The sequence below is a fragment of the Lycium ferocissimum genome, chromosome 3 (assembly GCF_029784015.1).
Source record: "Lycium ferocissimum isolate CSIRO_LF1 chromosome 3, AGI_CSIRO_Lferr_CH_V1, whole genome shotgun sequence".
NCBI lineage: Eukaryota > Viridiplantae > Streptophyta > Magnoliopsida > Solanales > Solanaceae > Lycium > Lycium ferocissimum.
Genome location: NC_081344.1, coordinates 10,066,913 through 10,089,142, shown reverse-complemented (window position 1 = coordinate 10,089,142; position 22,230 = coordinate 10,066,913). Strand labels below are relative to the sequence as shown.

The following is a 22,230-nucleotide window of genomic DNA, read 5'->3' as shown; positions in this document are numbered from 1 at the left end:
CAAAATGGAAAATTCACCCAAGTTTCATGAAAATTCCAAAGAGGCCATATTTGGCCATGTGACAAAAAAGAGAAAGAAGGAAAAAATTAAATAAAGGGATAAGATGACAAAAAAAAAAATAAGTCATCTTTTGCTAGGAAATTTAAAGAAAATTCTAGAGGGGAGGGGCATGTGCCCCTCACATGCTTGTAATTATATGTATATATATGAGAGCTTATATGGTAAGACATTCATTCATCATTCAAGAGACAAGAGAGAAAGAAAAGAAAAAGGAAAGAAAAGAGAGAGAGAGAGCCACGGTTAAGGGGCTGGCCGAACCAGCCCCATGGAGATGATCATGGAAAAATTCTTTCTTTAAGCTTCCATACTAATTAGAAGGTCCTCTTCGACGTGGAGTGGTTGTTGGAAGAAGAGAGCTATTCGTTTTGCAAAAAGGCAAGCCTAGCCGTGGAAGGGGTGGAAGGAAAAAGGTAAGGCTCAATCTTGTTTTTCATATGTTTTGCATGATTTGTGGATGTTTTGAAGTATGAAAATGAATGGAGTTGTGGTGAATTGTGGGTGGCCGTGAGTTGTGCTATATGGTGTAGGAATAATGAATTAATGATATTTATCATGTTGGTTGTTGTTGTTATGAACTATGTGATGAAGAAATGAATGAAACTCATAAAAATGTTGGGATTGCTTTATGGCCGTGTATGTTGGTTGTTGGCCGAGTGTATTGTTTTGTGTAATAGGAGGAGAACTAATTTGTTTAGCGTTTGATTGTTGTCGTTGTAAACTCTATGATGTGAAATAAAGTTTTAATGATCCAAGTAAAGGTTATGAGTGTGTGGTCGATTTGAAGCTTACTATGATTTCAATATGTTTCTTGAATTTATGGGAAGAATGTTGTTAGCATATGCAATTGTTGATAGAGCTTATGAATTGGAAGGTAGAAAATGTATTGTTGTTGTGTTTATGGAAATTGGAGGTTCCGGTCGCCTTGTATGTTGGATGGGCTGATTTGAACATTGTGCGGATTATGTGAAGTATTCTTGAATCTTGATGAAATGATCTCGGATTAGTATTCGAATGTGTGAATGCCGATGTTGACTTGAACGTATGTAGTTTATTGGAATATACATGAATGTCGTCGAATGATGTAGAAAGGAAGTATTAATGTTAGAATACGTATGGAATTGCTTATCGATATTGTTATTATGATTGTTGATTTGGTTGCTGTGTTTTGGGCCGAGCCATATTCTCGGGATGGTGCATTTACAGGGGAGGTGCTGCCGAAATTTCGGCAGACAAGAACAAATCCAAGATTGGAATTTCAAAGCTTCATGAATAGTAATTGGTAAGCATGACCAAATCACAGATTTTGGCGAACTTTGGACGAGAATTTGGAGTAGCGTAAGCGGCAGAAAAGGTATGTAAGGCTTACCCTTTCTTTCTCTGGCATGTCCTAGATATACTAGGCTTGAAATTGGACCTCGGGGACAACTCTACTCCTCGGAATTCATGTCCAAAAATTGCCCTTTTTCTTTCAATAGAATTGAATCATTTATGCTGCTAATGGTTTGAAAATTCGTTTAAACGCCTAGAACTTGAACAAATGGAACCCGATTGTCTTAGAACTATTATGAATGGCATTATGAAGTGTAAAATTATGTAAGTAAAGTACGTCACCTCAGTTGACCCGAAGTGGGCCCACAAACCCCGAGACCTATGTGTATCGTCCTGTTTGCCTTATTTCCGCACGAAAAGTACTGGATACCTTTGGCTAATGTTCCGAGCTTGCTATAAGTGTCTGGTAACTCAGATAAAAGTATTATGGCTTGACTATTCTGATATAAACGCTCCGGTATGAATACTTTGATTTGAATATTCTGACATAAGCATTCCGATGTAAATGTTCTGGTATAAACAATCCGTCATGAAAATTCCGATATGAGTATTCTGGTATGAATGTTTGACATAAGTATTCTGCCATGACTATTTGGGTATGAATCTGTTGACCTGAGTATTCTGATGTGAGTATCCTTATAAGTCATAATGTTCTCCATACACGATTCCGGATCGCTGGCAAAGTCCGAAGAGGTTTCTGCATGTCAAATGCTTATAACTCTCCGATGCTAACTCGGTAGAACCCGAAACTTGTTCTGATTCTTCAGATGTTAATAAGCGTATGTATTCATCGAGTCCGATTCTATATGCATATGTTTCTCGCACTACTCGCTTCGCGCGCGACTCAATGTATCTTTCACCGAGTCCCGGGCCGTGGCATGTTATGATCTCGTGTGTACGTCACGATACGATTCTCGATTCACCGAGTCCCGGCCAGACATGTTATCGTGCACTCCTCTCGCATTGTTCACCGAGTCCCTCGTACTTGCGGGCCGGGACACGTTATCCGTATGTACTTACGATTCGATGGTACGGGGATGGTGGCCGTGACCGCATATTATGATTATTCACCGAGACCCGCGAGCAGGTCGGGACACGTTATGTATACTTGGCACATGATTCTCGATACGCATGATTCTACTTCACCGAGTCCCTTAACAAAGTGGTCGGGCACGTTATTTGCATATATGACTTATGAATCCGATATATGATCTTATTTACCGAGTCCCTCCTCGTAGGGCCGGACACGTTATACGCATCTCGTGATCCATGACTTTGACTTACATTTACGAGTCTACCCACCGAGTCCCTCACGGAGGGCCGGGACATGTTACTCGACACATCTCTCGTACGTCCGACCGAATACGAATCTGTCCGACATATCTCCGTACGTCTCGACCGAGTACGAACCGTCCGACATATCTCCGTACATCCGACTCGAACACGAACCGTCCGATACACCTTCGTATGTCCGACCGTGATTACGGGTCTGTTCGATATACCTCGGTACGTCTGCGTCTGTTTTACGATATCGTCTGAACATTCTGTACGATTTGCACCTCTTCGGACATGCGGTCTATGGTTGTAAAGTACGCATTTTGGTAGTATGGTTGATTTACTTTCTGTACCTTTTCTGACACATGAGGAACGGTGCGTGTGGACCAGGTCCGACCCGGTAGCGTCTGGTATTCTGAGTAAAGTATTACCGGTTATGTCTGTCTGTTTCAGTTATGGTTCTGTTTTCTGTATTGCATGCCTTACATACTCGCACATTTTCCGCATCGACCCCCGTCTTCGGGGTCGCGTTTCATGCCGCGCAGTACTCGTATGAGTTGAAGTTATCGCAAGATGTTCCCGCCGAAGATGGCAAGCTCTACTTTCCCGGAGCACTGCCAAGTCAGAGTTTGTCTGTTATGATTTCTGGATCTGTGACAGAGGCTTTGCGTACGCGTCGTGGGTGTGATATGTCACCCGTCGGCTCCATCAGCCGACATGTCGCTTTGTGTTATGTACTAAATTTTGTATAATTACAGATTCTGTCAATTTGTAAGCTTCATTATGTATTTCATGATTGTTCGATTTAGAGATTGAAAAAAAAAGTTTATGTGCGTAGTAGGATTCTGTGGGTTCGCTCGGCTCCGGATGTGGGGTCGGGTGCCCATCACGTCCCATGGAATTGGGGCGTGACAAAATCTTTGTCAATGCAAGCGTTATATCACCACTAAGATATTGGAATCTACGAAACAAGTTACAATTATAAATTTCCTTCATCAATGTTGAATAATTTTCAAATAGTTTTAAAATGTGTGTCATAGAATTATACATTTAGTTATGATTTACTGAAATTGTATTAACTTTCTTAAATATTTAGTTAGTGAAGTATGTATATCCTTGAGATTTAAAATTTAAATAATTTTATTATTTCTTATAACATTCAATTAAAAATAATTACATTTTCTATGTTTCTTTTGTCTATAACAACCAACTATTATTTAAATGTCAAATAATGTTATAAGTGTATAACAACCAAAAAATTTTGGGCCCAATAATGATGTGATAGAGAGATTTGACTTTATTCTTCAAAGTTGGAGGAGAGGTTGACTTTTAAGGCCTGTTTGGAAAGCCACCCAGGTAATTGGAATTATGTATAATTACACAGTTTGGTCTGTTTGTTTGACCAAGTAATTACATAGTTTGGTCTGTTTGTTTATTTTTCACTTATCGTTGATAGATTTTTTTGTCAAACATTTGAATAATGTTATGGCATTATAGTTATAAGGATTTTTTTTCAAACATCCCATCCATGATATTCTCACAAAAAAGTCTGCTTTTAAGTTTTATAATTTATTAAAATTAAAATATTATTAATTTGATATATATATATATATATATCAACTATTTTTTACAATATTAGTTACAAATATATGATTATTAATTAATATACTTTCAAGAAACAATGTGTTATTAAATAACTAATTTAATATCATTTATAAAGGCACATATTTTTAATATTAATTTTAAAATTTTTATAATTAAATTTTGTTTTTAAATTAAACAAACTGTGTAATTACACTTGTGCAACCGAACAACACGCTTGTAATTACAGTGTAATTACATTATTACAAACAAACAGGTCGTTGTAATTATAATACTGTGTAATTACAAGGCTGTGTAATTACTACCCTAGTAATTTCACCAATTCCAATTACCAGGTGGCTTTCCAAACAGACCTTATATAAAATTGAGAATGTGTAAATCATTTTTCAACTATTCTTTCCGTTGACTTTTATTTGTCCATTATTCCAAAAATAGATTTTCACTTTATTTGTCACTTTTAGCATATCAAGAAAAGACAATTTATTTTTCCTGTTTAACCAGGTGGTTCGAGTCGGGGTATGAAATTGCCTTTGTTATGAAGTGTTTAACCTTCAAACGGTGGGACATTACGGAGTGAATACGAATTTAGTTGGCTCCAACAACAGAAGTAAAACCAAAAAGAAGAAAAAAAAGGACCCAAAGTATTCGAGAGCTTTATTGTCACCCTTAGCACTGGACAATTTTTTGGAGCTTGACAACATAACCCGAAACCCAAAATTTGTAAATTGAGAGCTAAAATAGGTATGATTCTAATATCATATTAAGAAAATAAAAGTTGGACCTAACTTAACCAAAAAACTATTTAACGAGGTGAGAATTTCTCAAAACCATATAAAAAGACCATTTTAATTCTTCAACGATATGAGACACTTTAATATGCCTAGACCCTTTCTCTAGATGATGAATGATTTAAAGTTAATGAACTAGTTTGTGAAGATTTTACATGATGTATGATAAGCTTTATCATAGTCATTCACATTTTAAATAAGGACGTCATGTTAAAGGCAGTAGCAACAGTAACAGTGCACTGTACCAGGGATAAATCACTGAATTTATTAGTAGTTTTGGAGGGAAATATTGCAAAATCAGATTAAGGGTTATGGTGGTCTTTTCACTAAGTGTGACCACATTTGGGCCAAATTTGTGTGGCCATTTAGCAGCACTCATTTTCAAATGTCTATCCTTAACCTCGAGCTTCTCTAGCATTTATTGCCTCGATTGTGTATTTTTATGTGTCAAAGTTAATTTCTTTCACATAAACTTAATTAATTGAAGTTATAGTTCTCAAATTGAGCCGTCAAAAAACATTTCTTTTTCTTCAAAAATAAGTATCCACTTGACATCATCAGTCGTCAAGCTAAACCAAATTTTCTGTGTGTCACGCAAATTTTGCTTTCTGTTTTCTTGAAAAAGTATCTTAAGCTAAGCCTCTATTAAAAATAAATTCGTCACACTCATACTCCTAAACAAACTCACAATAAAGGACAAAAAAGAAACAAGCTTTTTAGCAGTTAGCTTTATAAATTCGCCTAATAATGTCAATATTCAAACATTAGCTTTATATTAAGAGGTGCCAAACATGCCCCATACTCACATGGAAACTATCAACTTTCTATCCATCAGTTATTTCACTTTTTGACCTTTACTTATTCCAATTTTCCTTAAATTCTCCTCCACACCCCACCAAAAAAAAAGAGAAGAAAAAAAGTGAGGGAAAAATAGACATTCACTTGAAAAAAAAAAAAATGAGGTTCTTGAAATGTGTTATTTTTGTTGTTATGGTTTTTTATGTAGTGAATGGGGATCCTCTTGTTCCAGCATTGAACATATTTGGTGACTCTGTAGTTGATGTTGGAAATAATAACAATTTAACTACTCTCATCAAGGCAAATTTTCTTCCTTATGGAAGAGATTTTGTTACACATAGACCTACCGGAAGGTTCTGCAATGGAAAGCTGGCCACTGACTTCACTGGTAATATACATTCGATGCTGATTCAATATTTGAAATTTATAAGTTTGGTGTCTTTACCAAATCTATTATTTGTACTAATTTATTGAGTTTTTTTAATACATATACATGGTCTAAGCCAAAGTTACTGGTTTGGATGAACACATAGGTTCTTCACTAGGCCCCTACATAAGTTCAAAAACTTCAGTAAATCAATTACGTTTCTCTATATTAAGCAGGGCGGATTCAAGATTTAAATTTTTTAGATTCAACTTTTAAATTTTTACTGCTGAATCCATTGAACATTTGATATGAGTTTATAATACAATCTTTATTGATAGTTTAGTTATTTTTTGGACATATATTTATGTTCTGTATAGAAAATAATGGATTTAGTTCAACTCATGTTCATTTCTCTCATAGTTGCATGTCTTATTTATGGACAGCTGAATATCTTGGGTTCACTACATACCCACCAGCTTACCTTAGCCCAGAGGCTAGAGGGAGAAATATACTCACTGGTGTCAACTTTGCCTCAGCTGCTTCCGGTTATTATGAAAGGACTCCTCAACTTTATGTTAGTTTCTTTAATCTTCTTTTGAAGTTTTTGAGTTAATTTTATGCATGATTATTGAACTTCAGTCACTGTAATAGTGAAATCACAAAATTATTTTTCGTCATATTAAAAAAAACTTAACTTTGTTCACTGTAACAATGACGTGAAAATATTAATTTTTGTCGCATAAAGTAACTGAACTGTATGTCGAAATTCTTAGCGTATACAAATGACCTATATGTCAGATTTTTGGCGCTGAATATTTTTTTTTTCATTAAACTGTTTTTAGTTCTTTCATTTTATATAATATGGGAAGTAAAATTTTTTACGAAATAATGTTTTATTTTATATTTTTTACTTATTGAGCCAAAAAATCTGAACTTCGGTAGTTTTATATTTTTTGAGCAAGTCACACATAGTTCAGTTACTTTTTAATTGTGATAAACAAATATTTTTGTGACTTTAGTACTGTACTTTAATTTGATAAGAAATAATTTCTTGACTTTTCTTTTTAATTTCGCACCGTACCCGGGTACCCCCTTGGTGGACCCAACTAATCCATATATGTGGCGTGCTAATTAAGGACGGAGGGATCATACCCATCCACCACAATTCTTAGTGGTTATTTTATGGTCAAGAGCTTTACATTATAAAGTAATAGATAAAATCGAGAGACCTTATGTGAATAAGTGAATAACCCGAATGAAATCTTGTGGTCTCTTGTGTATAACTAACTTGAAATATCCTGTTTTCAGAGTGCACTTACCTTGGCACAGCAGCTAGCATATTACCGGGATTGGCAAGGAAAGGTAGTGAATTTAGTAGGGAGGGCCCAAGCTAATAACATAATCTCAGGAGGAATCCATCTATTAAGTGCAGGGAGCAGTGATTTTATTCAAAACTATTATATTAATCCAATGTTCAACAGGATTGTCTCACCTGATCGGTTTTCGGACATGCTTATGCAGTCTTATACTACATTTGTTCAGGTTCTTTTTTTTTTTCCTTTTTCCCCTCTTCTCTTAATTAAGTACTAATTTATTTTTAACTCTCGGTGATACTTGGGCGAAGTTGATTATTTTTATGTTACAAAAAATAGTTTAGTGACTTTGATGTGACAAAATAAAAGTTGAGTGAAGATTCGTGAAATTACCATCACTAGTAAGCCATCATTTCATGCAATGGTGGGGCCAAGATTTTTGGTAAAGGTGATGTCAGTTGACTCCCCTCGAATAACAGTAGCTTCACCACTAATTATACGAATTGATGCATTCGGCATGAAATTTGTAGGCATCAGATCTTATCTATTAAGAAATCCAAATAGGGATATAGAACCTTTGCCCGAATACTCCTTTGATTTCATTTTATATGAAGCTATTTCGTTTTCTTACCTGCTTAGAAAAAATGACACCTTTATAAATTTAGGAACTCTTTTAATTTAAACTTTTCATTTTACCCCTAATTACATGATCTTACAATCACAAAAATGTCATGACATGTTAATTTACAAGGACTAAAGCACTTTATGTCACAAAACAAAATAATAGATTTATCTTAGATGCCAAACTATATCGAAATCAAGGAGCCTTTTTTAGTTCAATAGTTGTTCGAGTTGACACTTGAGATCTAGATTGATTCTTGTGCATTAAAAGGTCCTTTTTCACTTTCTTTTGTATTTTAAATGGTGAGAGCTAGCCATAGCTGAGTCTACTGAAAGAGGGATCAACCTCATCAAATATAAAACCTCATCAAATATAAAGAGACACTTTTAATCGTTCACCTCTAATATTATGACACATTCACCTCTAAGAATTCTTTCTTTCTTCCTTAAGCTTCATACCTAGTCAAACATCATCATATAAAGCAAAACGGATCGGAGAGAGTAGCAACATACTGAAACCTTGGATTGCAATGGAATGGACAAATTGCTCATAAACAAAATCAGATCACACTGTAGCTAAATATGACAATCTTTATTTTAATTGTTGGTTGAAAATATAATCAGTATTTTAACATCAGCAGCAATGTATGAACAGAACCTCTATAGTATGGGAGTAAGGAAAATCGGAGTCACAACTCTGCCACCAACGGGTTGTTTGCCAGCAGCCATTACTTTGTTTGGTAGAGGAAGCAATCAATGTGTTGCTAGATTGAACCAAGATGCTGTTTTCTTCAACAGCAAGCTCAACAGGACATCAGATAGTTTGAGGAGCAGGCTTCCAGGCCTCAAACTTGTCGTCTTCGACATCTATCAGCCTCTTTTTGATATGATAACTAAACCTGCAGATAGCGGTAATATGCTGAAACACATTTTCTGTTTCATCTTGACGATACTGATCATTGATCATCAATCAGGCAATATTATAAAGTTGATTAATTTAACGAAAAAGAAAGGAGAAACCATAAATTTATTCATCATTTACATAATTAAGGGGTTGATAAATTGACGAACTAGCAGGAACAGGTGCACTTGGTGAAGTAGCTAAACCTATGATTGTTGTAGTGATTTATTCATTTTTTCACTTTTTTTAATATTGACACCACTTACGAAAAATTCTGCATATGCTACTGATCAGGAGATACTCAAAGTTCCTAAATAAAAAATCCCTCCGCACTTAAAGGCAGCTAAATATTTCTTTCTTGCTTTCTTTCTTTTTCCTTCGGTGTGGAGGGAGGATTTATTGTCGTTCAAATTCAAAGAGGAAAATTAATGTAGGACTTTTTCAATTTTGTCCCATCGGCCAAAATTAATTATTGGCGCAAGCCAAAATGTACAAAACCTATGCACTCATTATGTATATCGTATGTATACTTACGTATATTCTTTGTATACAATATTGATATTTCGTGTATCTCAATGTTCCTATGATGTAGCGCCTGGCAGGCTGTTAGCAGTGTGTATCATCTGTATATTTATACTTAATATACAAAACCTATACATTTGTTGGCTATTATTCTTTTGAGCGGTCCAAAAATGTGATTATTCCTTGTATTGTATCACATTTTCCTTTGACAATCTACTTTTTACCCCTATAGGATTCTTTGAATCGAGGAGAGCTTGTTGTGGGACTGGTACCATAGAAACATCATTCCTTTGCAATGTCAGGTCAATAGGGACATGCTCCAATGCCACACAGTACGTCTTTTGGGACGGATTCCATCCCTCTGAAGCAGCTAATGAGAAATTAGCTCAAAGTCTGCTGGAGCAGGGCTTTGATCTCATCTCTTAATGCCTGAAAGCTGCGGAAATCGTCTACTTTTCTAGTTCAGTCATTTAGTGATACTGTTCTATAGTTGCTGTTGGAGTTGCATCAAGTTTAAGCTATATATTATGTCTTGTGAAGAAGTAGTTATAAACTATTTAAGGGGCTGGTGATAGCCTTCCTAAGTTCATATATGTTTGCCAAGATTTTACCTACTGTTACATAATAATCAGCAAAAAAATTATTAATAGTAGTGTTTCCACATTACATTCTGTCTCTCCATATCATTGAAGCAAACTAATCAAAGAAAAGTACATTCATCTATTGGAATTTCTCCCTATCCCTGTGTCTATACAAGGCGGATTCAAAATTTGAAGTTTATGATTTCTGAGTATTATCTTTTTCTTTTCTTTTGTGAGATACTAAGGTTCTTGCTTAAGTTTATACATTATGTCGCCTTTGTTAGTCAAGTATTGGGTCTAGTTCCAATGTCAATTGCTTGTTCTTGTTCTTCCAAAGTAGAATTGGTGTTAATTGATCCCAATCGATGGGCTATCAAGACATGTGGCTAAGAGCCCGTTGGAGTTAGTGGATAAACATTAAGTGCTGCTGAAAGTAACTTTATAAATAACTAATTACGCATACTGAAGTCGATAATATGCAGTTGATGTGTTGAATCTTACTTTAATAAGTATTTAACGGTGATATGAAAATATTGATCAGTAACCTGCACAACCGGGGGCAGAGCTAGGGGATGGCCGCAAGGGGATTTGTCAAAAGCTACACTTCATATACAAAGTCAATTTTTTATTTAGTAGATGTTGGTTTTCTTTGATTTCTTTATTTGTTTTCTTCTTTATATTTTGAATCACGTACCTTAGTGAAAATTCCGACAATGTAATAACTTAAATATATCTAGTTGACTTTTAAATGAATAAAATAGTACGGTATAACCATTTTTAAAGCGTGCAAAGTACATAAATTAAATCCATTAATTTACAAACTACTAGGTTGTGGCCTTTGGTTTTAACATTGTTGAGAGCCATGGTGGATTGACTAAATTAAATCAAGACGCATCGGATACGGAAATTTACCGTGAGCCAATAAGCGTAGCGTAAAATTATAATTTCAAACTCAACGTTCGGCTATTGTTGTTGTAAACTCAACGTTCAAAAGTTAAGGAGTCCCTATTTTCTATTGTTGACAAACTGATAATTATGTATTGGATAATTTGACCTAAGCTTTTTCCCACACAATTTTAACTTAAAGTGCCCGTTGCGCTCCTTGTTTTATGCTTGTGATCCTCGTGCCGTTATTTTTATTATTGTTAGAAAGAAAGAATAAAATATGAACATTCCAGTAGGCAAATTGAACAATAATTAGTACACTTTCTCTTGACTTAGTAACGAGGAGATGATCTCGTGTGATTTTTCTCTAACAGAAAGTGAAGAAGTTTGATCCGCAATTTTGATAGTTATAGTACATTTTTTTGGGGCTAAAATCACAAATCATATATTGTAAGTGTAATAAAAAGGAGTGTTAGTACATCAAATGGATGAAGTTGCATACAGAAGCAGAAAATTATTTGCACCTGAATTAAGGTAGCTGCAAATAATGAACTATATATGTGTAGCTTAACTTTTCCTACTTCACAGAAATCCTAGAACTCATAACTGCGGAGTTATGCAAAGATTTTCGTTAACCAAACAGTTATGTTGCTTGAATACTTCAAAAATATGCCTTCTCATTTGGAGGATCTGACACTGAGTGTGCCAGCATTTTTTTAGGATCCGAGCATCATAGCCAATAATACCGTATACTTCCCGTGAAGCAGTCATCCGTCGTTGATGTCATGGATATGAATGTTGAGCCTTCTAAGTCAAATGGAGTGAAGAATCATATGAAAAACATCATATCTCCTAGGAGGAAAATTTACCTCAAAATGCCTCCTAACTTGAAGGCCTCTCTTCTGCATTCTGATGTACTCTTTCTGAGGTATTGACATCAAGATTTTCTTCAGATTAGATATATCACTTGAATTCATTTCGACGGCAAAACTTTTCCAATTCAAAACATCGCTAAACGGAGCCACATAATGATCCTTCAAGAGTACCGGAACACAACCCATGTAGAGTGCCTCAACCATTCTCGGGCTAGCCACTTCATAACCACTCAGGCAAATACAGTACTTGCTCTTTCTAATCATGCCATAGTACGACACGTTCTTTGGACGAAGGTACTCGTGGATTTGCACGTCCGGATCGTCGTTCTTTCCCCACTGCTCCATTAGCACTTGCCTTATGTAGCCATGGATTCCTCCCGCGTAGAAAACTAAAACAGAGCGATGGGATGGAGACGGCCCTCCAATTAAGCCATTCATTGTAACATGAGGGAGATAGATTTCTGGCAAGGATACATCCTTGATAGGGTCGAATCTTTCAGAGGTATTTGCATTGCATAGAACTCGTATCGAGTTTTTATATAAGTAAGGAACAACAAAGGAAATTTTAGGAGCCTGCAAAATATATGGCAATTACATAAGAAGAACTCTCCCATAAACATCAATGAAAGCAACCTAAAATCATGAAATTCTGCATAACTAGTCACCATGAGTCATGATTGTTAGGCCATTGCTTGATTATCAATCTCGGCGAATGGGGAACCGCTCTCTTTCTTGCTTTTATGCTATTCATTAACTATCCTTTTAGTTTCTTTTTGACAGACGCATATATATATATATATATATATATATATATATATATATATATATATATATATATATATATATATATATATATATATATATATATATATATATATATATATATGTGTGTGTGTGTGTGTGTGCTAAACAATTACGAATATTTCAACTAGCATTTAAATTTTGAAACGTATTTCAAAAATGCAATGTGAAACGTATTCAATGGTAAGAACTTAAAGACTAAACTCATCAAGTTTAAATTCTGACTTTGCCTCTAGTCAGATAAAAATAGTTAATGGAAAAATCTGTGTTTCTTACCCAATCATGGCAAGCAAACATGAAGTGATCAGATCCAAGGCTTCTATTCCAATAAGGATATTTTCTTGAGATACCATCAATGTAATCTGTCGTATTCCGCATAGGACCCCATTCCCGAGAATCGACAACATAAACATAGCTCACTATTGATAAGACACTGAACGGGAGAAAGTAAACATGGGCTATTTCAGGATCATTAGTACGGAACTTGCTAATCTCAATCTGATGAATCAGAATTCCTTCAATTCCCAGGATTCCTTGACTAGCACTATAGTGAAATACAGGGGGATCACCTTCCTCGTATACGTATATCTTAAAATGTTTTTCCATTTCCAAGTAGCTCCTGCAGTTCCCAAATAAAGAATCCTTAAACTCCATAGTAAAAAGTTGTTTAAAGTAGTCCCTTTGATATATTTTTGCACAGTTTTGGTTCTTTAAGTTGCTAAAAGTGAGCATTTTTAGTCCAGGTCAAATATTTAACGAACTCTGGCGGTTAGTTTAACGGAAGCAATGATTTTTTTTAAGGGAACTTCACATTCGGAGATGTAGTTTAGTAGTTTCTGTTATTTTCTATCTATTTCTGATGTTTGGTGCATATTTCTGAGGTGTAACGTCCGATATCTTTTGTCTATTTCTAGTGTTTAGTGCAATTTTGTCGTGCAGTTTTAGAGACTACACGGGATATCCTTATGTCTTGTTAAATCTTTTTCTTTCCCCGTTCCTCGAAATCTAAGGGCCAAGATTGTTAAATATATGATTTGGTAAACTTAAAGGACCAAACTATTCAGGATTATATTTAAAGGACTACTTTGAACCTATCCTAAAGATAAGAGACTATTTTTGCTCCAGTTCAATTCCATAATCAAAAGTTCAAGAATCTTTATTCCATTGTCATAAGTTCAAGAACCTTTGCACCAATTCAATTCTGTAGGCAAAAGTTCAAGAATCTTTTCTCAAGTTCAATTCTATAGGCAAAAGTTCAAATCTCCAAAAGTTGAAGCTGCTAAATAATAAGGAATATATTTTAGGAAAATACTTTAAAAGCTAGTAGTACTACTAATTACACCTGTGAAAGGCAGTGGGGTTCCCGTAAATTTGACCAGTAGGGACATACTCAGGATCATCAAATGTTTGATTTTTACTCTGTGCTTCTTTTATATCAGCTCTCACTCTTACAAGACCAGCTTCAACTCTCTCTAAACTGCTCATCAACATCTTTTCTAATTCCCCAATTGGTGGATTAATATTCTTGGAAGAATCATAATTTGTTGCCGAAGAAAATTTTCCAAAAGAAAGGACCAAAGTAGAGCTTGTTGAACTTTGTAGACCAAAATACAGAGACACTAAAATCAAGGGAACTGCAATTAACCACACAACTCTACTACTACTAGAAGAAGAAGAATCTGAAGTACTGTCCATTTTCTTTTTTGAGTCTCATTTGTTAATTGGACTCATAACTTATCCCTTTTGCAGAAATGTCGCAGCATTTGTGTGTGTGTCGTTTGTGAAGAGATCACTGTATTACTCACTCCGTCGCTTCTTAATTTGTCCCAAAAAATTTGACACATTTTTATATTTACAAACAATTTATTTATAGTCATGTAAATATATAAGACTTATTTTGAATCACACAATTTCATTTATTTCTTAAACTTCATGTCAAACTCAAATTAAGACAATCATTTTAAAACGGTGGGATTTTGACTTTTGTGGGTAAAGTGAAAGCCAAGAAAACGGCCATGTTATGGGGGACTCAAACGAACCATGACGTACGTCTCCTGCCATGCGTCTTTGTTTCATGTTATTCCTAATATGTCACCGCATTGCAATTTTTTTATGCAAATGTAACTATTCTTTTTGACAGACGCATATATAAACCTTTGCACCAATTTACCAAATGGAAGAAATCCGCATGCTCATTGCTCTGACTATTTTCCATTCAATTTTTTTTTTTTTTTAAATAAACTTATTTCTCAATTTAAGACCCGCTCATATTTAAAAAAACCCATACAACAATAGTGGGTCAAACAACATTTTACCCATATTAAAAGTGCTTATTGGAAGCAAGTAAATGCAACTGAAGTGGACTGAAATTTTAAAAGCACAATAATCATATATTAAAGAAGTAATGGAATTTACACGAACTTGCCAAGAGTTTCAGGTAATATATGGTGCCATAATGCCTCGAACTGTACATGGCTTAATGACTTATGACACAACATAAGAGTATACCAGTGCTATACTACTATATAGGCAGAGATTTCTTAGTGAGATGAATTGGTTAAAGCTCCTTTTGGAAATATCACAATTTGACTAAGAACTTTGACAATTTTATAGTCCTAGTTAATAGCCATATTCCCCATTCCAACCTCCATAGCCTCTTTCTTTTCCTTGTCTCTCTTCATTTGCTCAGAGTTTACAGTATCAGCGGCTTTAGACTGTGCATGACGCACGCGAGGTTCCAAACTGTTGGGACCTGCATTGATCCACGGATGAAGAAGGCATTGAGCTGCATTTGGCCGTTTCTCCGGGTCAAAATCAAGTATTGGGATGAGGAAATCAGCCATGTCCTTTGCATCTTGCTCGCTGAATTCGTATTTCTCTACAAGGACATTATCTAAGGGCCAAAAGCGTAACCTTTTGATGTGCCTCAAGTCACCGTGTCTATTGAAGAACTCACGTGAATAACGGCCACCTAAGGAGATCTGGAAAGGACAGAACGTGTTCATAAAATGGCTGACGCATACAAGTGTAAGAAGTTTGAAGTGGTTAAAGGTACTTTCTCTTACTTTCCGGGGCATTGTTCCTAGAAGTTCCATCATTAGTGCTAGGTGATCCTGCCAACCCAAGAAAGCTTTCAGTAAGTATATGTTAATTTAAGTAGTAAATCACAATAACAATTCTTGGCAAACGACAACAACCGAAAAGAACCGTACAGAGCATATATCCTGGATTAAGAAACTAGAAATTCATCATAAAAAGGAGATGAGTTATGAGTTGGACCAAATAAAGGTCATCTCAGCAACTGGTCAAGTTCTTATTTTGATCCCAAGTATTGCAATTTGAAGAAACAGTCCATTAAGAGATAACATACTCTATTTGTTGAGCGAGTTAAGAGATAACTTGGTTACCCCTTTAAAACAATAAATTCAGGCAGAATTAAGAGATAACAGAGTCTGTTTGTTGAACTCGCGTTTCCTCTTTGACAACTTTAAGCATTTTTTAATATCACAAAATATGAAAACCACAACATGTGCATTAACTTCTCTCTAGTCTCTTCTATCCCTTTTCTCATATGAGTGAAGAAGACACCAATAGCCCTCAATATTTATTGAATTTTCTAAACATTGATGAAAATATGAATCCAATATTATCAAGCTTCTCTGTATTCATTTGCTACATTTCAAATAAACGTCCACTTAAAGACAATGAAAGAGAGAGATGGAACAAAAATGATGATTATCCACATTTTTAATAAAAATAGATAAGACAAGTCAATAGACAAGAGCTACTCAAAGCAGTGCAGAAAAAAGTAAAAGCAGAACTTTGACATATTGCTCATGATAGTACGTACCTTTACATAAATGAGATATTATATGTAATCATTCAAACAAATAGCAAAGACATAACTTCTCTATATTTTGCTCTTATTTTATCAATTTGTTACCCAAAAATTGAATATCCAAAAGATTAAATTGTCAAAGTAATTTGAGATTGATGTGGATTTGTGCAGAGAAAAAGAAACTGGTTGTTCTACTATATACTGAATTCCAGAAAAACGACAAGCGATGCAATAAGATCACCAGATGATCGCTAGAACTCTAGATATTTAAATCACTTTTGACAAGGCTCCAAGAAGTATTGTAAAGCACAGACAAACAGATGACTCTATGCTAACTGTTGATCCCAACATATCTTCCCTCACCCTTACCTCCACTAATGCAGCTATCAGAACAAAGATTTATCTTGTTCCAATAATAATAGAACCACCATCAGATTTTCTTAAAGCATATTAATTTTCACGTCAGCTTTTATTACTTGAACTGCTGAGTTGACCTGACTAGATGCATAAAAGTGATCATATATTTGGTAATAGAAGAGCAAAAGTCAACAGAACATCACAAACCTTAAAAAAAAAAAAAAAAAAAAAACCTAGAAAACGCATCAAATGCATATTGGACCACCTTGTTCATACAAATAATTACTGGCTTGTGCAAACACCTAATGCAATGTTAGTCAAACACGTAAAGCCCAAACTGCCATAGATCATATTGAGTTACGCACTTACGCTGCTTTTGTGATAGAATCACGTGAAAAAATTAATATAAGTGAGCAGCTCAGTAAAGCTCACAGAACTGCTATATAGCTTATCCAACTCAAAAAGACACATAAAAGTGAATATGTAAGTCCATAGCAAATTATCTTCAACAAGAAGGATTAAGCAAATCTGTATGGGTAGTGCCTGTAAGCTAAAGTAGCTGAACAGTTTTTAACCCATTTTTAGCCATAAGATAGTTAATCTGCCATATCTTTTAAAAATAATCAGATGAACTACATGCAAAGAAGTATCTCTAGACTAGACTGCTAGTACATCCTTCCTTATCAAAAAAAGTTTTTTTTTTCACAAGAAACTTCAAAAAGGGTTAAATGAAATTTAGCTGCAGCCATCCTATGCAAATTTAACTTCATATCAATGCGCTTACTGTAATTCAAATATAAAATGACCAAGTATCAGGACAAAACAGTCCCTTTGAAACATACCAACAGGCATAAAAATGAAAACACATAGTATAACTGTGGAGGAGTAGTGCAGTTAAAATACCAGACCTCATCTCTGTCGAAGTTGTCACCACTGTGAGGATCAAACAACGCATCACCAGTCGCAAGCTCAAAGCAAATGCAAGCAAAGGACCAAAGATCTGCTGAGGTTGGATATTTAGACCCAACGATAACTTCAGGGCACCTATACTGCCTCGTCTGAATATTATCCGTGAACTGTTTGTATGTCCAACACGCATTCCCAAAATCAACCAATTTGCACTTTAGGTCAACAGGCTCCAATGTCTTCCTCCTTCTAGAACCGCTTCCTCTCGTAGGAGCCACGTGTTCTTTCCCACTGGCTGTTGCAGCATCAGCGCTAGACAATCTATTAACGTTGGCAAAAACTTGAGCTTCTTCTTTGGGCTTTTTTCTGATCTTCTTCTTTTGGTTATTAGTTAAATTCCCGTAGAACTTTACACGGCTCTTCACAGTCCCGAACTCGAGTGAAGCCATGTCCGTATCACTAGGAAGAATAAGACCTAGAAAGATGAGCATGTATTGCTAAGGACATTTTGAGAGCCAAGACACAACAGCCAAGACCCAAGACACAACAGTCTTTTGTAACTTTCTTTGTTGAAGTCCTTCAATTGCGAAAGTTTTAATGAACAGAGAAATTATCCTGTGAAGCATAAGTACGGAGAAGTGTGTCATAATTCATAAAGTTCTACTGTCTAAAGCATGAAAAGAAAACCAGCATTGCAGAGACATAAGATTAACTTTTATGAGCGTATTAAGAAACTTCTGTGGATTTCTACAACATATGAGACTTGGAATTGTTCGTTGAGAATTTTCAATTTACCAAGAACAGTAAAAGAGACAAAGGTAAATAGGATGAATTAAAAGCAGCATTTAGGGGAAAGAAAAATCATTGCAGAAAAAAAATCGAAACCCACCATTTGCAATCTTTCTATGGACAAAAACTAACTTGCCTTGAATTTTCCAGCTTTGAGCAATCACAGTCTCCAAAAGCACCACTGTGCAAAATGTTCCAATCTGTCCCCAGAAAATTAAATAGGTAAAATAAATATTGTTAAAGACCGTCAACAGAAAATTGAGATGGCTCTACTATCAATAGAAGACACATTTCGGTCCAAAATGAATATGTCTTGCATCTAAAAGTATCAAGTAAGCAGCTTCTGTGAAATTGCTTAGTTTTTTTTTTTTTTTTTTTTTAATTATTATTTATAACGGTAGTGTTTGTGTCAGCTTGCGCATCTCGATTACTCCACTAGGTACCTGGTACCTCCCACCAACATAGGTACGGTAACTCTGTCACCAATGGTCCGTTGAGAGCCCGAGAATGTGAAATGGCTTAATTACCTCTTCTGTTTCACCAATCAGTCGATAATGATGGCACCTTTGTACCATAGAATATGTCCCATTCACATGCCAGAGGGTCACATTTTTACAATCATGATTAGACAATGTCATGCTGATCAAATACTTCACTTTCCTATCCAAGGAAGACTGCTAGAAACGCATCCCTGTTAAACAGTACAACATTTTCATAAGCAAAAGGAGCTGAAAAGTAAAATCAACGAAATTGTTCTTGGCATACTGCATACTTCCACACAATTTTAAGTATTGGCTGGCATGAAAGCAAGATGAAGCTAGCAGTGGACAACATTTGTCTTTGTATCACAGCAACCTCCTAGCTTCATCTCATGAATAGCTCATGAACAAAATTCAATGGCACCGTCCGTGGATACCCTTTATTATCTTCACCACAGTACCTGAGCAGATATGATATATACTGAGTTTATTCTTCTTTTGTACAGGTTAGGAGAGAGGAGGCACCAGATATTAATACAACCAAAGTGGGTAAACTAGGTGGAGTTTAAATGGAATCATGAGAATGCAATAAAAACTCCTATCATCAATGTAAAACAGTAAATTATATGGACTGCAGCTCTGGAGAAAACAAAAAGAATTTATATGGAGTGAAGCACAAATGACAGAAACCGATCTTGCTAACAGCGTACATTCTAAATCTCCTTGCAATTAATTAAACTGGTTATCTTTCAAAACTGAAATCTTAACAACAATAGTTGAGTGATGTAATAAGAGGATCAGAATAGGGGAACCTAGAAGACTCTTAGGAAACAGGGATGACCATATCATAAGAAATCACTGACATGATAACTTAAAAAAACAAATAGTTTCTCAGGTCCAAATGCCGAAACTCAATTATAACTTTTAAAATGCAACTAAAGTTTATCTGAGCATTAAAATAAGTAAAATACCCTATATGCTTTTAGTATTTTGATGTTTCTTGTATGTAGACCTTGCTATTTGTTTCCAAGAAAGGTTGTTCAGTACCCAATGGCCGAGGCTTGAATGCGGATAGTTATGTTTTGCAGTTCTAGTAAAATTTGATCTGCAATAGAAAAAGCCAAACTTTAGAGCAACCTTTGACAATGCATTCAAGACATTGTGGTGAACCACTTGAAGAGAGGGGAGACCTTAGAGCTGACTCTGAACAAATCAATTCTCATAGATCTTAGTTACTATATGGTCACAGCTTGTGCATGAAATAGTTTAAGGACAAGCTATTTCCAATTAAGAGGACAATGCAAACTAAGTTACCTAAACGGAAAGAAGAAAAGCAACAAGAAGAAATAGGTTTCAAGTGGAAAATCCAAATAGAAAGTCTAGAACACTACATAAATTTGCAACAAGCAGTTGAAGTATCATAAGAGAAGGACATGGCACTTGTTCGTTGAGCTATTCATGATTCATTATTTATTTAGAAAAAATACTTAAATATGACGTAGTTGTTTTTCTATTTTCATTAAATCATATACTTTATCAAAAGAGTGTATATAGAAAAATAGTTTCACTTGGGCAAGTGAGCAAAATCTTGGGAGATTCTGTAGTCTTTACCAAATAATCATGAAAGAGTCCAGTAATGAGTCTATAGCCGAAGATTTTGTCCTTCAACAAAATTCAGAGCACAGTGCACTTCAAATTAGTCAACCTGCCAAAGATTCCAAGTTTTCTCAGGAGAGGCTGCCAAAGTAATGCTTGTATATTAAACAAACATGGCGGTTCCTCCATGGAACATAACCAAGCCTGCTAAACAGTGAAATAGTGCCATGAGAAAAGGAGTCTTGTTGTAGCATTCCTCTACCAAGTATAAATGAAAATTTTCCCAACGTGATTACTGACCATATGCTTTGACTTGATATGTCACAGCAACAAACGTTTTGAATCATTGGGTCGTTTAGGGACTAACTTAGCAGAGGTAATGTAAGCAATAAAAACAAAGCAAACCATGGGATTTAGGATACTAACAATGTGGAAGAAGCTTACACGGAAATCTTGGTCCAATTAGCAGAATAGAAAATCCTTCAACCAAATGGATGAGTGCCCCCTCAAACTGGTCAACAATTCCATTCAAGTCCCAGGTCCTCCCCAAGGGGGACTGCTAAATAGCTTTCCTGTTAAAGGAGCTGAAAAGTTTAAATCGATGAAATTGTTTTTAAGCGTACTTCCACGCTAGTTTAAGACTAAGCTGGCAAGATAGCAAGCTGCAGCTGATACTGCACATACATGTTGTCTTTGTGCCACAGTTACCGCATAGCTGCATCTCAATTTTAGTTTACCACCATCATTGAGAATATCTGAGCTTCATCCCATGAACAGAATTCAACGGCACAGCACATGCATATCCTTTAGTATCTTCACCAAAGTACCTGAATAGATAAAAGTTGAACTCATCAAATCTAAATCTTGAATCTGCCTCGGGAAGTCTCAGACATTAATACAACAAAAGAAATGGGGAAAGTAGGTGGAGTTTAAATGTAATTGTGAGACTGCAGCAAACACTCATATCATCAATGTTAAACAGTGAATTATATGGAGTGATGCTCTGGCAAAAGAAAAAAAGGAAGAAGTGCATGTCAGAAACTAATGTAAGCTCTTCCTAACAGCTTACATTCTAAATCAATTGATCTGCAAAAGAAAATGCGAAACTTTAGAGCAATGCATTCAAGTCATTGTAGTGCACCAGTTGAAGAGAATGAGACCTAACAAATCAATTCTCATAGATCTTACGTGTCCAATTACTTAGTTCCTATATGGTCACAGCTTGTGCATAAAATGGCTTTACAAACAAAGCTATTTCCTTACTCAAAAGGAAAGAAGAAAACCAAGAAGAAAAAATAGGTTTCAAGTGAAATATCCAAATGAAAAGTCTAGCACACTACATAAATTTACATATGCAGTTGAAGTATCACAAAAGAAGGACAAGGTACATGTTGGTTGAATTACACATTCATTATTTAACAAAAATACTTTAAAATGAGTTAACTGATTTTTGTTTACATTAAATCGTAGAAAAAGGTATATTTTATCAAAAGAAACCACATAAAGGAATATAGAAAATAGTTTCACTTGGGCAAATGAGCAACTTG

General features: G+C 35.3%; 3 protein-coding genes across 28 annotated transcripts in view; 1 reads left to right on the top strand and 2 right to left on the bottom strand.

The window, feature by feature from the left end:
• Nucleotides 1–5,917: 5,917 nt before the first annotated feature.
• LOC132049666 (GDSL esterase/lipase At5g03820-like) lies at nucleotides 5,918–10,247 on the top strand. The gene is made up of 5 exons (XM_059440561.1): nucleotides 5,918–6,240; nucleotides 6,663–6,793; nucleotides 7,528–7,761; nucleotides 8,809–9,064; nucleotides 9,809–10,247. The coding sequence occupies exons 1-5, from the start codon at nucleotides 6,012–6,014 to the stop codon at nucleotides 10,000–10,002; spliced, it is 1,044 nt and encodes a 347-aa protein (XP_059296544.1). The 5' UTR covers nucleotides 5,918–6,011; the 3' UTR covers nucleotides 10,003–10,247.
• Nucleotides 10,248–10,984: 737 nt separating this feature from the next.
• Nucleotides 10,985–14,530, bottom strand: LOC132049664 (probable glycosyltransferase At5g03795). 2 transcript variants are annotated; one of them, XM_059440560.1, is made up of 4 exons: nucleotides 14,061–14,530; nucleotides 12,995–13,337; nucleotides 12,137–12,490; nucleotides 10,985–11,183 (listed from the first exon to the last, which is right to left on the bottom strand). In XM_059440560.1, the coding sequence occupies exons 1-4, from the start codon at nucleotides 14,411–14,413 to the stop codon at nucleotides 11,163–11,165; spliced, it is 1,071 nt and encodes a 356-aa protein (XP_059296543.1). In that variant the 5' UTR covers nucleotides 14,414–14,530; the 3' UTR covers nucleotides 10,985–11,162. The 2 variants fall into 2 exon arrangements, with proteins under 2 accessions (XP_059296543.1, XP_059296542.1); XM_059440559.1 differs by lacking the exon at nucleotides 10,985–11,183 and having other exon boundaries at nucleotides 11,484–12,490.
• Nucleotides 14,531–15,087: 557 nt separating this feature from the next.
• The window catches only part of LOC132049661 (uncharacterized), a 57,979-nt gene continuing 50,836 nt past the window's right edge, over nucleotides 15,088–22,230 (bottom strand). For 2 of the 25 annotated variants that reach the window (XM_059440539.1, XM_059440534.1), the window contains exons 2-10: nucleotides 21,368–21,510; nucleotides 21,128–21,267; nucleotides 20,699–20,792; nucleotides 20,059–20,192; nucleotides 19,381–19,548; nucleotides 18,709–19,299; nucleotides 17,822–18,434; nucleotides 15,784–15,831; nucleotides 15,088–15,699 (exon numbers count right to left, since the gene is read on the bottom strand). In XM_059440539.1, coding sequence (XP_059296522.1) covers nucleotides 15,334–15,699; nucleotides 15,784–15,831; nucleotides 17,822–18,310 — 903 coding nt within the window. In that variant the 5' untranslated portion in view covers nucleotides 18,311–18,434; nucleotides 18,709–19,299; nucleotides 19,381–19,548; ... (2 more) ...; nucleotides 21,128–21,267; nucleotides 21,368–21,510 and the 3' untranslated portion in view covers nucleotides 15,088–15,333. The other 23 variants (XM_059440543.1, XM_059440541.1, XM_059440535.1 and 20 more) reach the window with 23 other exon arrangements.

What these genes read in the sequence shown, in the direction of transcription:
- LOC132049664 (XM_059440559.1), bottom strand. Translation starts at nt 14,413, where the DNA reads ATGGACAGTACTTCAGATTCTTCTTCTTCTAGTAGTAGTAGAGTTGTG. An exon ending in AACCCCACTGCCTTTCACAG is followed by an intron (nt 13,338 to 14,060) that starts GTGTAATTAGTA and finishes TGGGAACTGCAG; the next exon opens with GAGCTACTTGGAAATGGAAA. An exon ending in TGTTTGCTTGCCATGATTGG is followed by an intron (nt 12,491 to 12,994) that starts GTAAGAAACACA and finishes TATATTTTGCAG; the next exon opens with GCTCCTAAAATTTCCTTTGT.
- LOC132049666 (XM_059440561.1), top strand. Translation starts at nt 6,012, where the DNA reads ATGAGGTTCTTGAAATGTGTTATTTTTGTTGTTATGGTTTTTTATGTA. An exon ending in GCTGGCCACTGACTTCACTG is followed by an intron (nt 6,241 to 6,662) that starts GTAATATACATT and finishes ATTTATGGACAG; the next exon opens with CTGAATATCTTGGGTTCACT. An exon ending in AAAGGACTCCTCAACTTTAT is followed by an intron (nt 6,794 to 7,527) that starts GTTAGTTTCTTT and finishes TCCTGTTTTCAG; the next exon opens with AGTGCACTTACCTTGGCACA.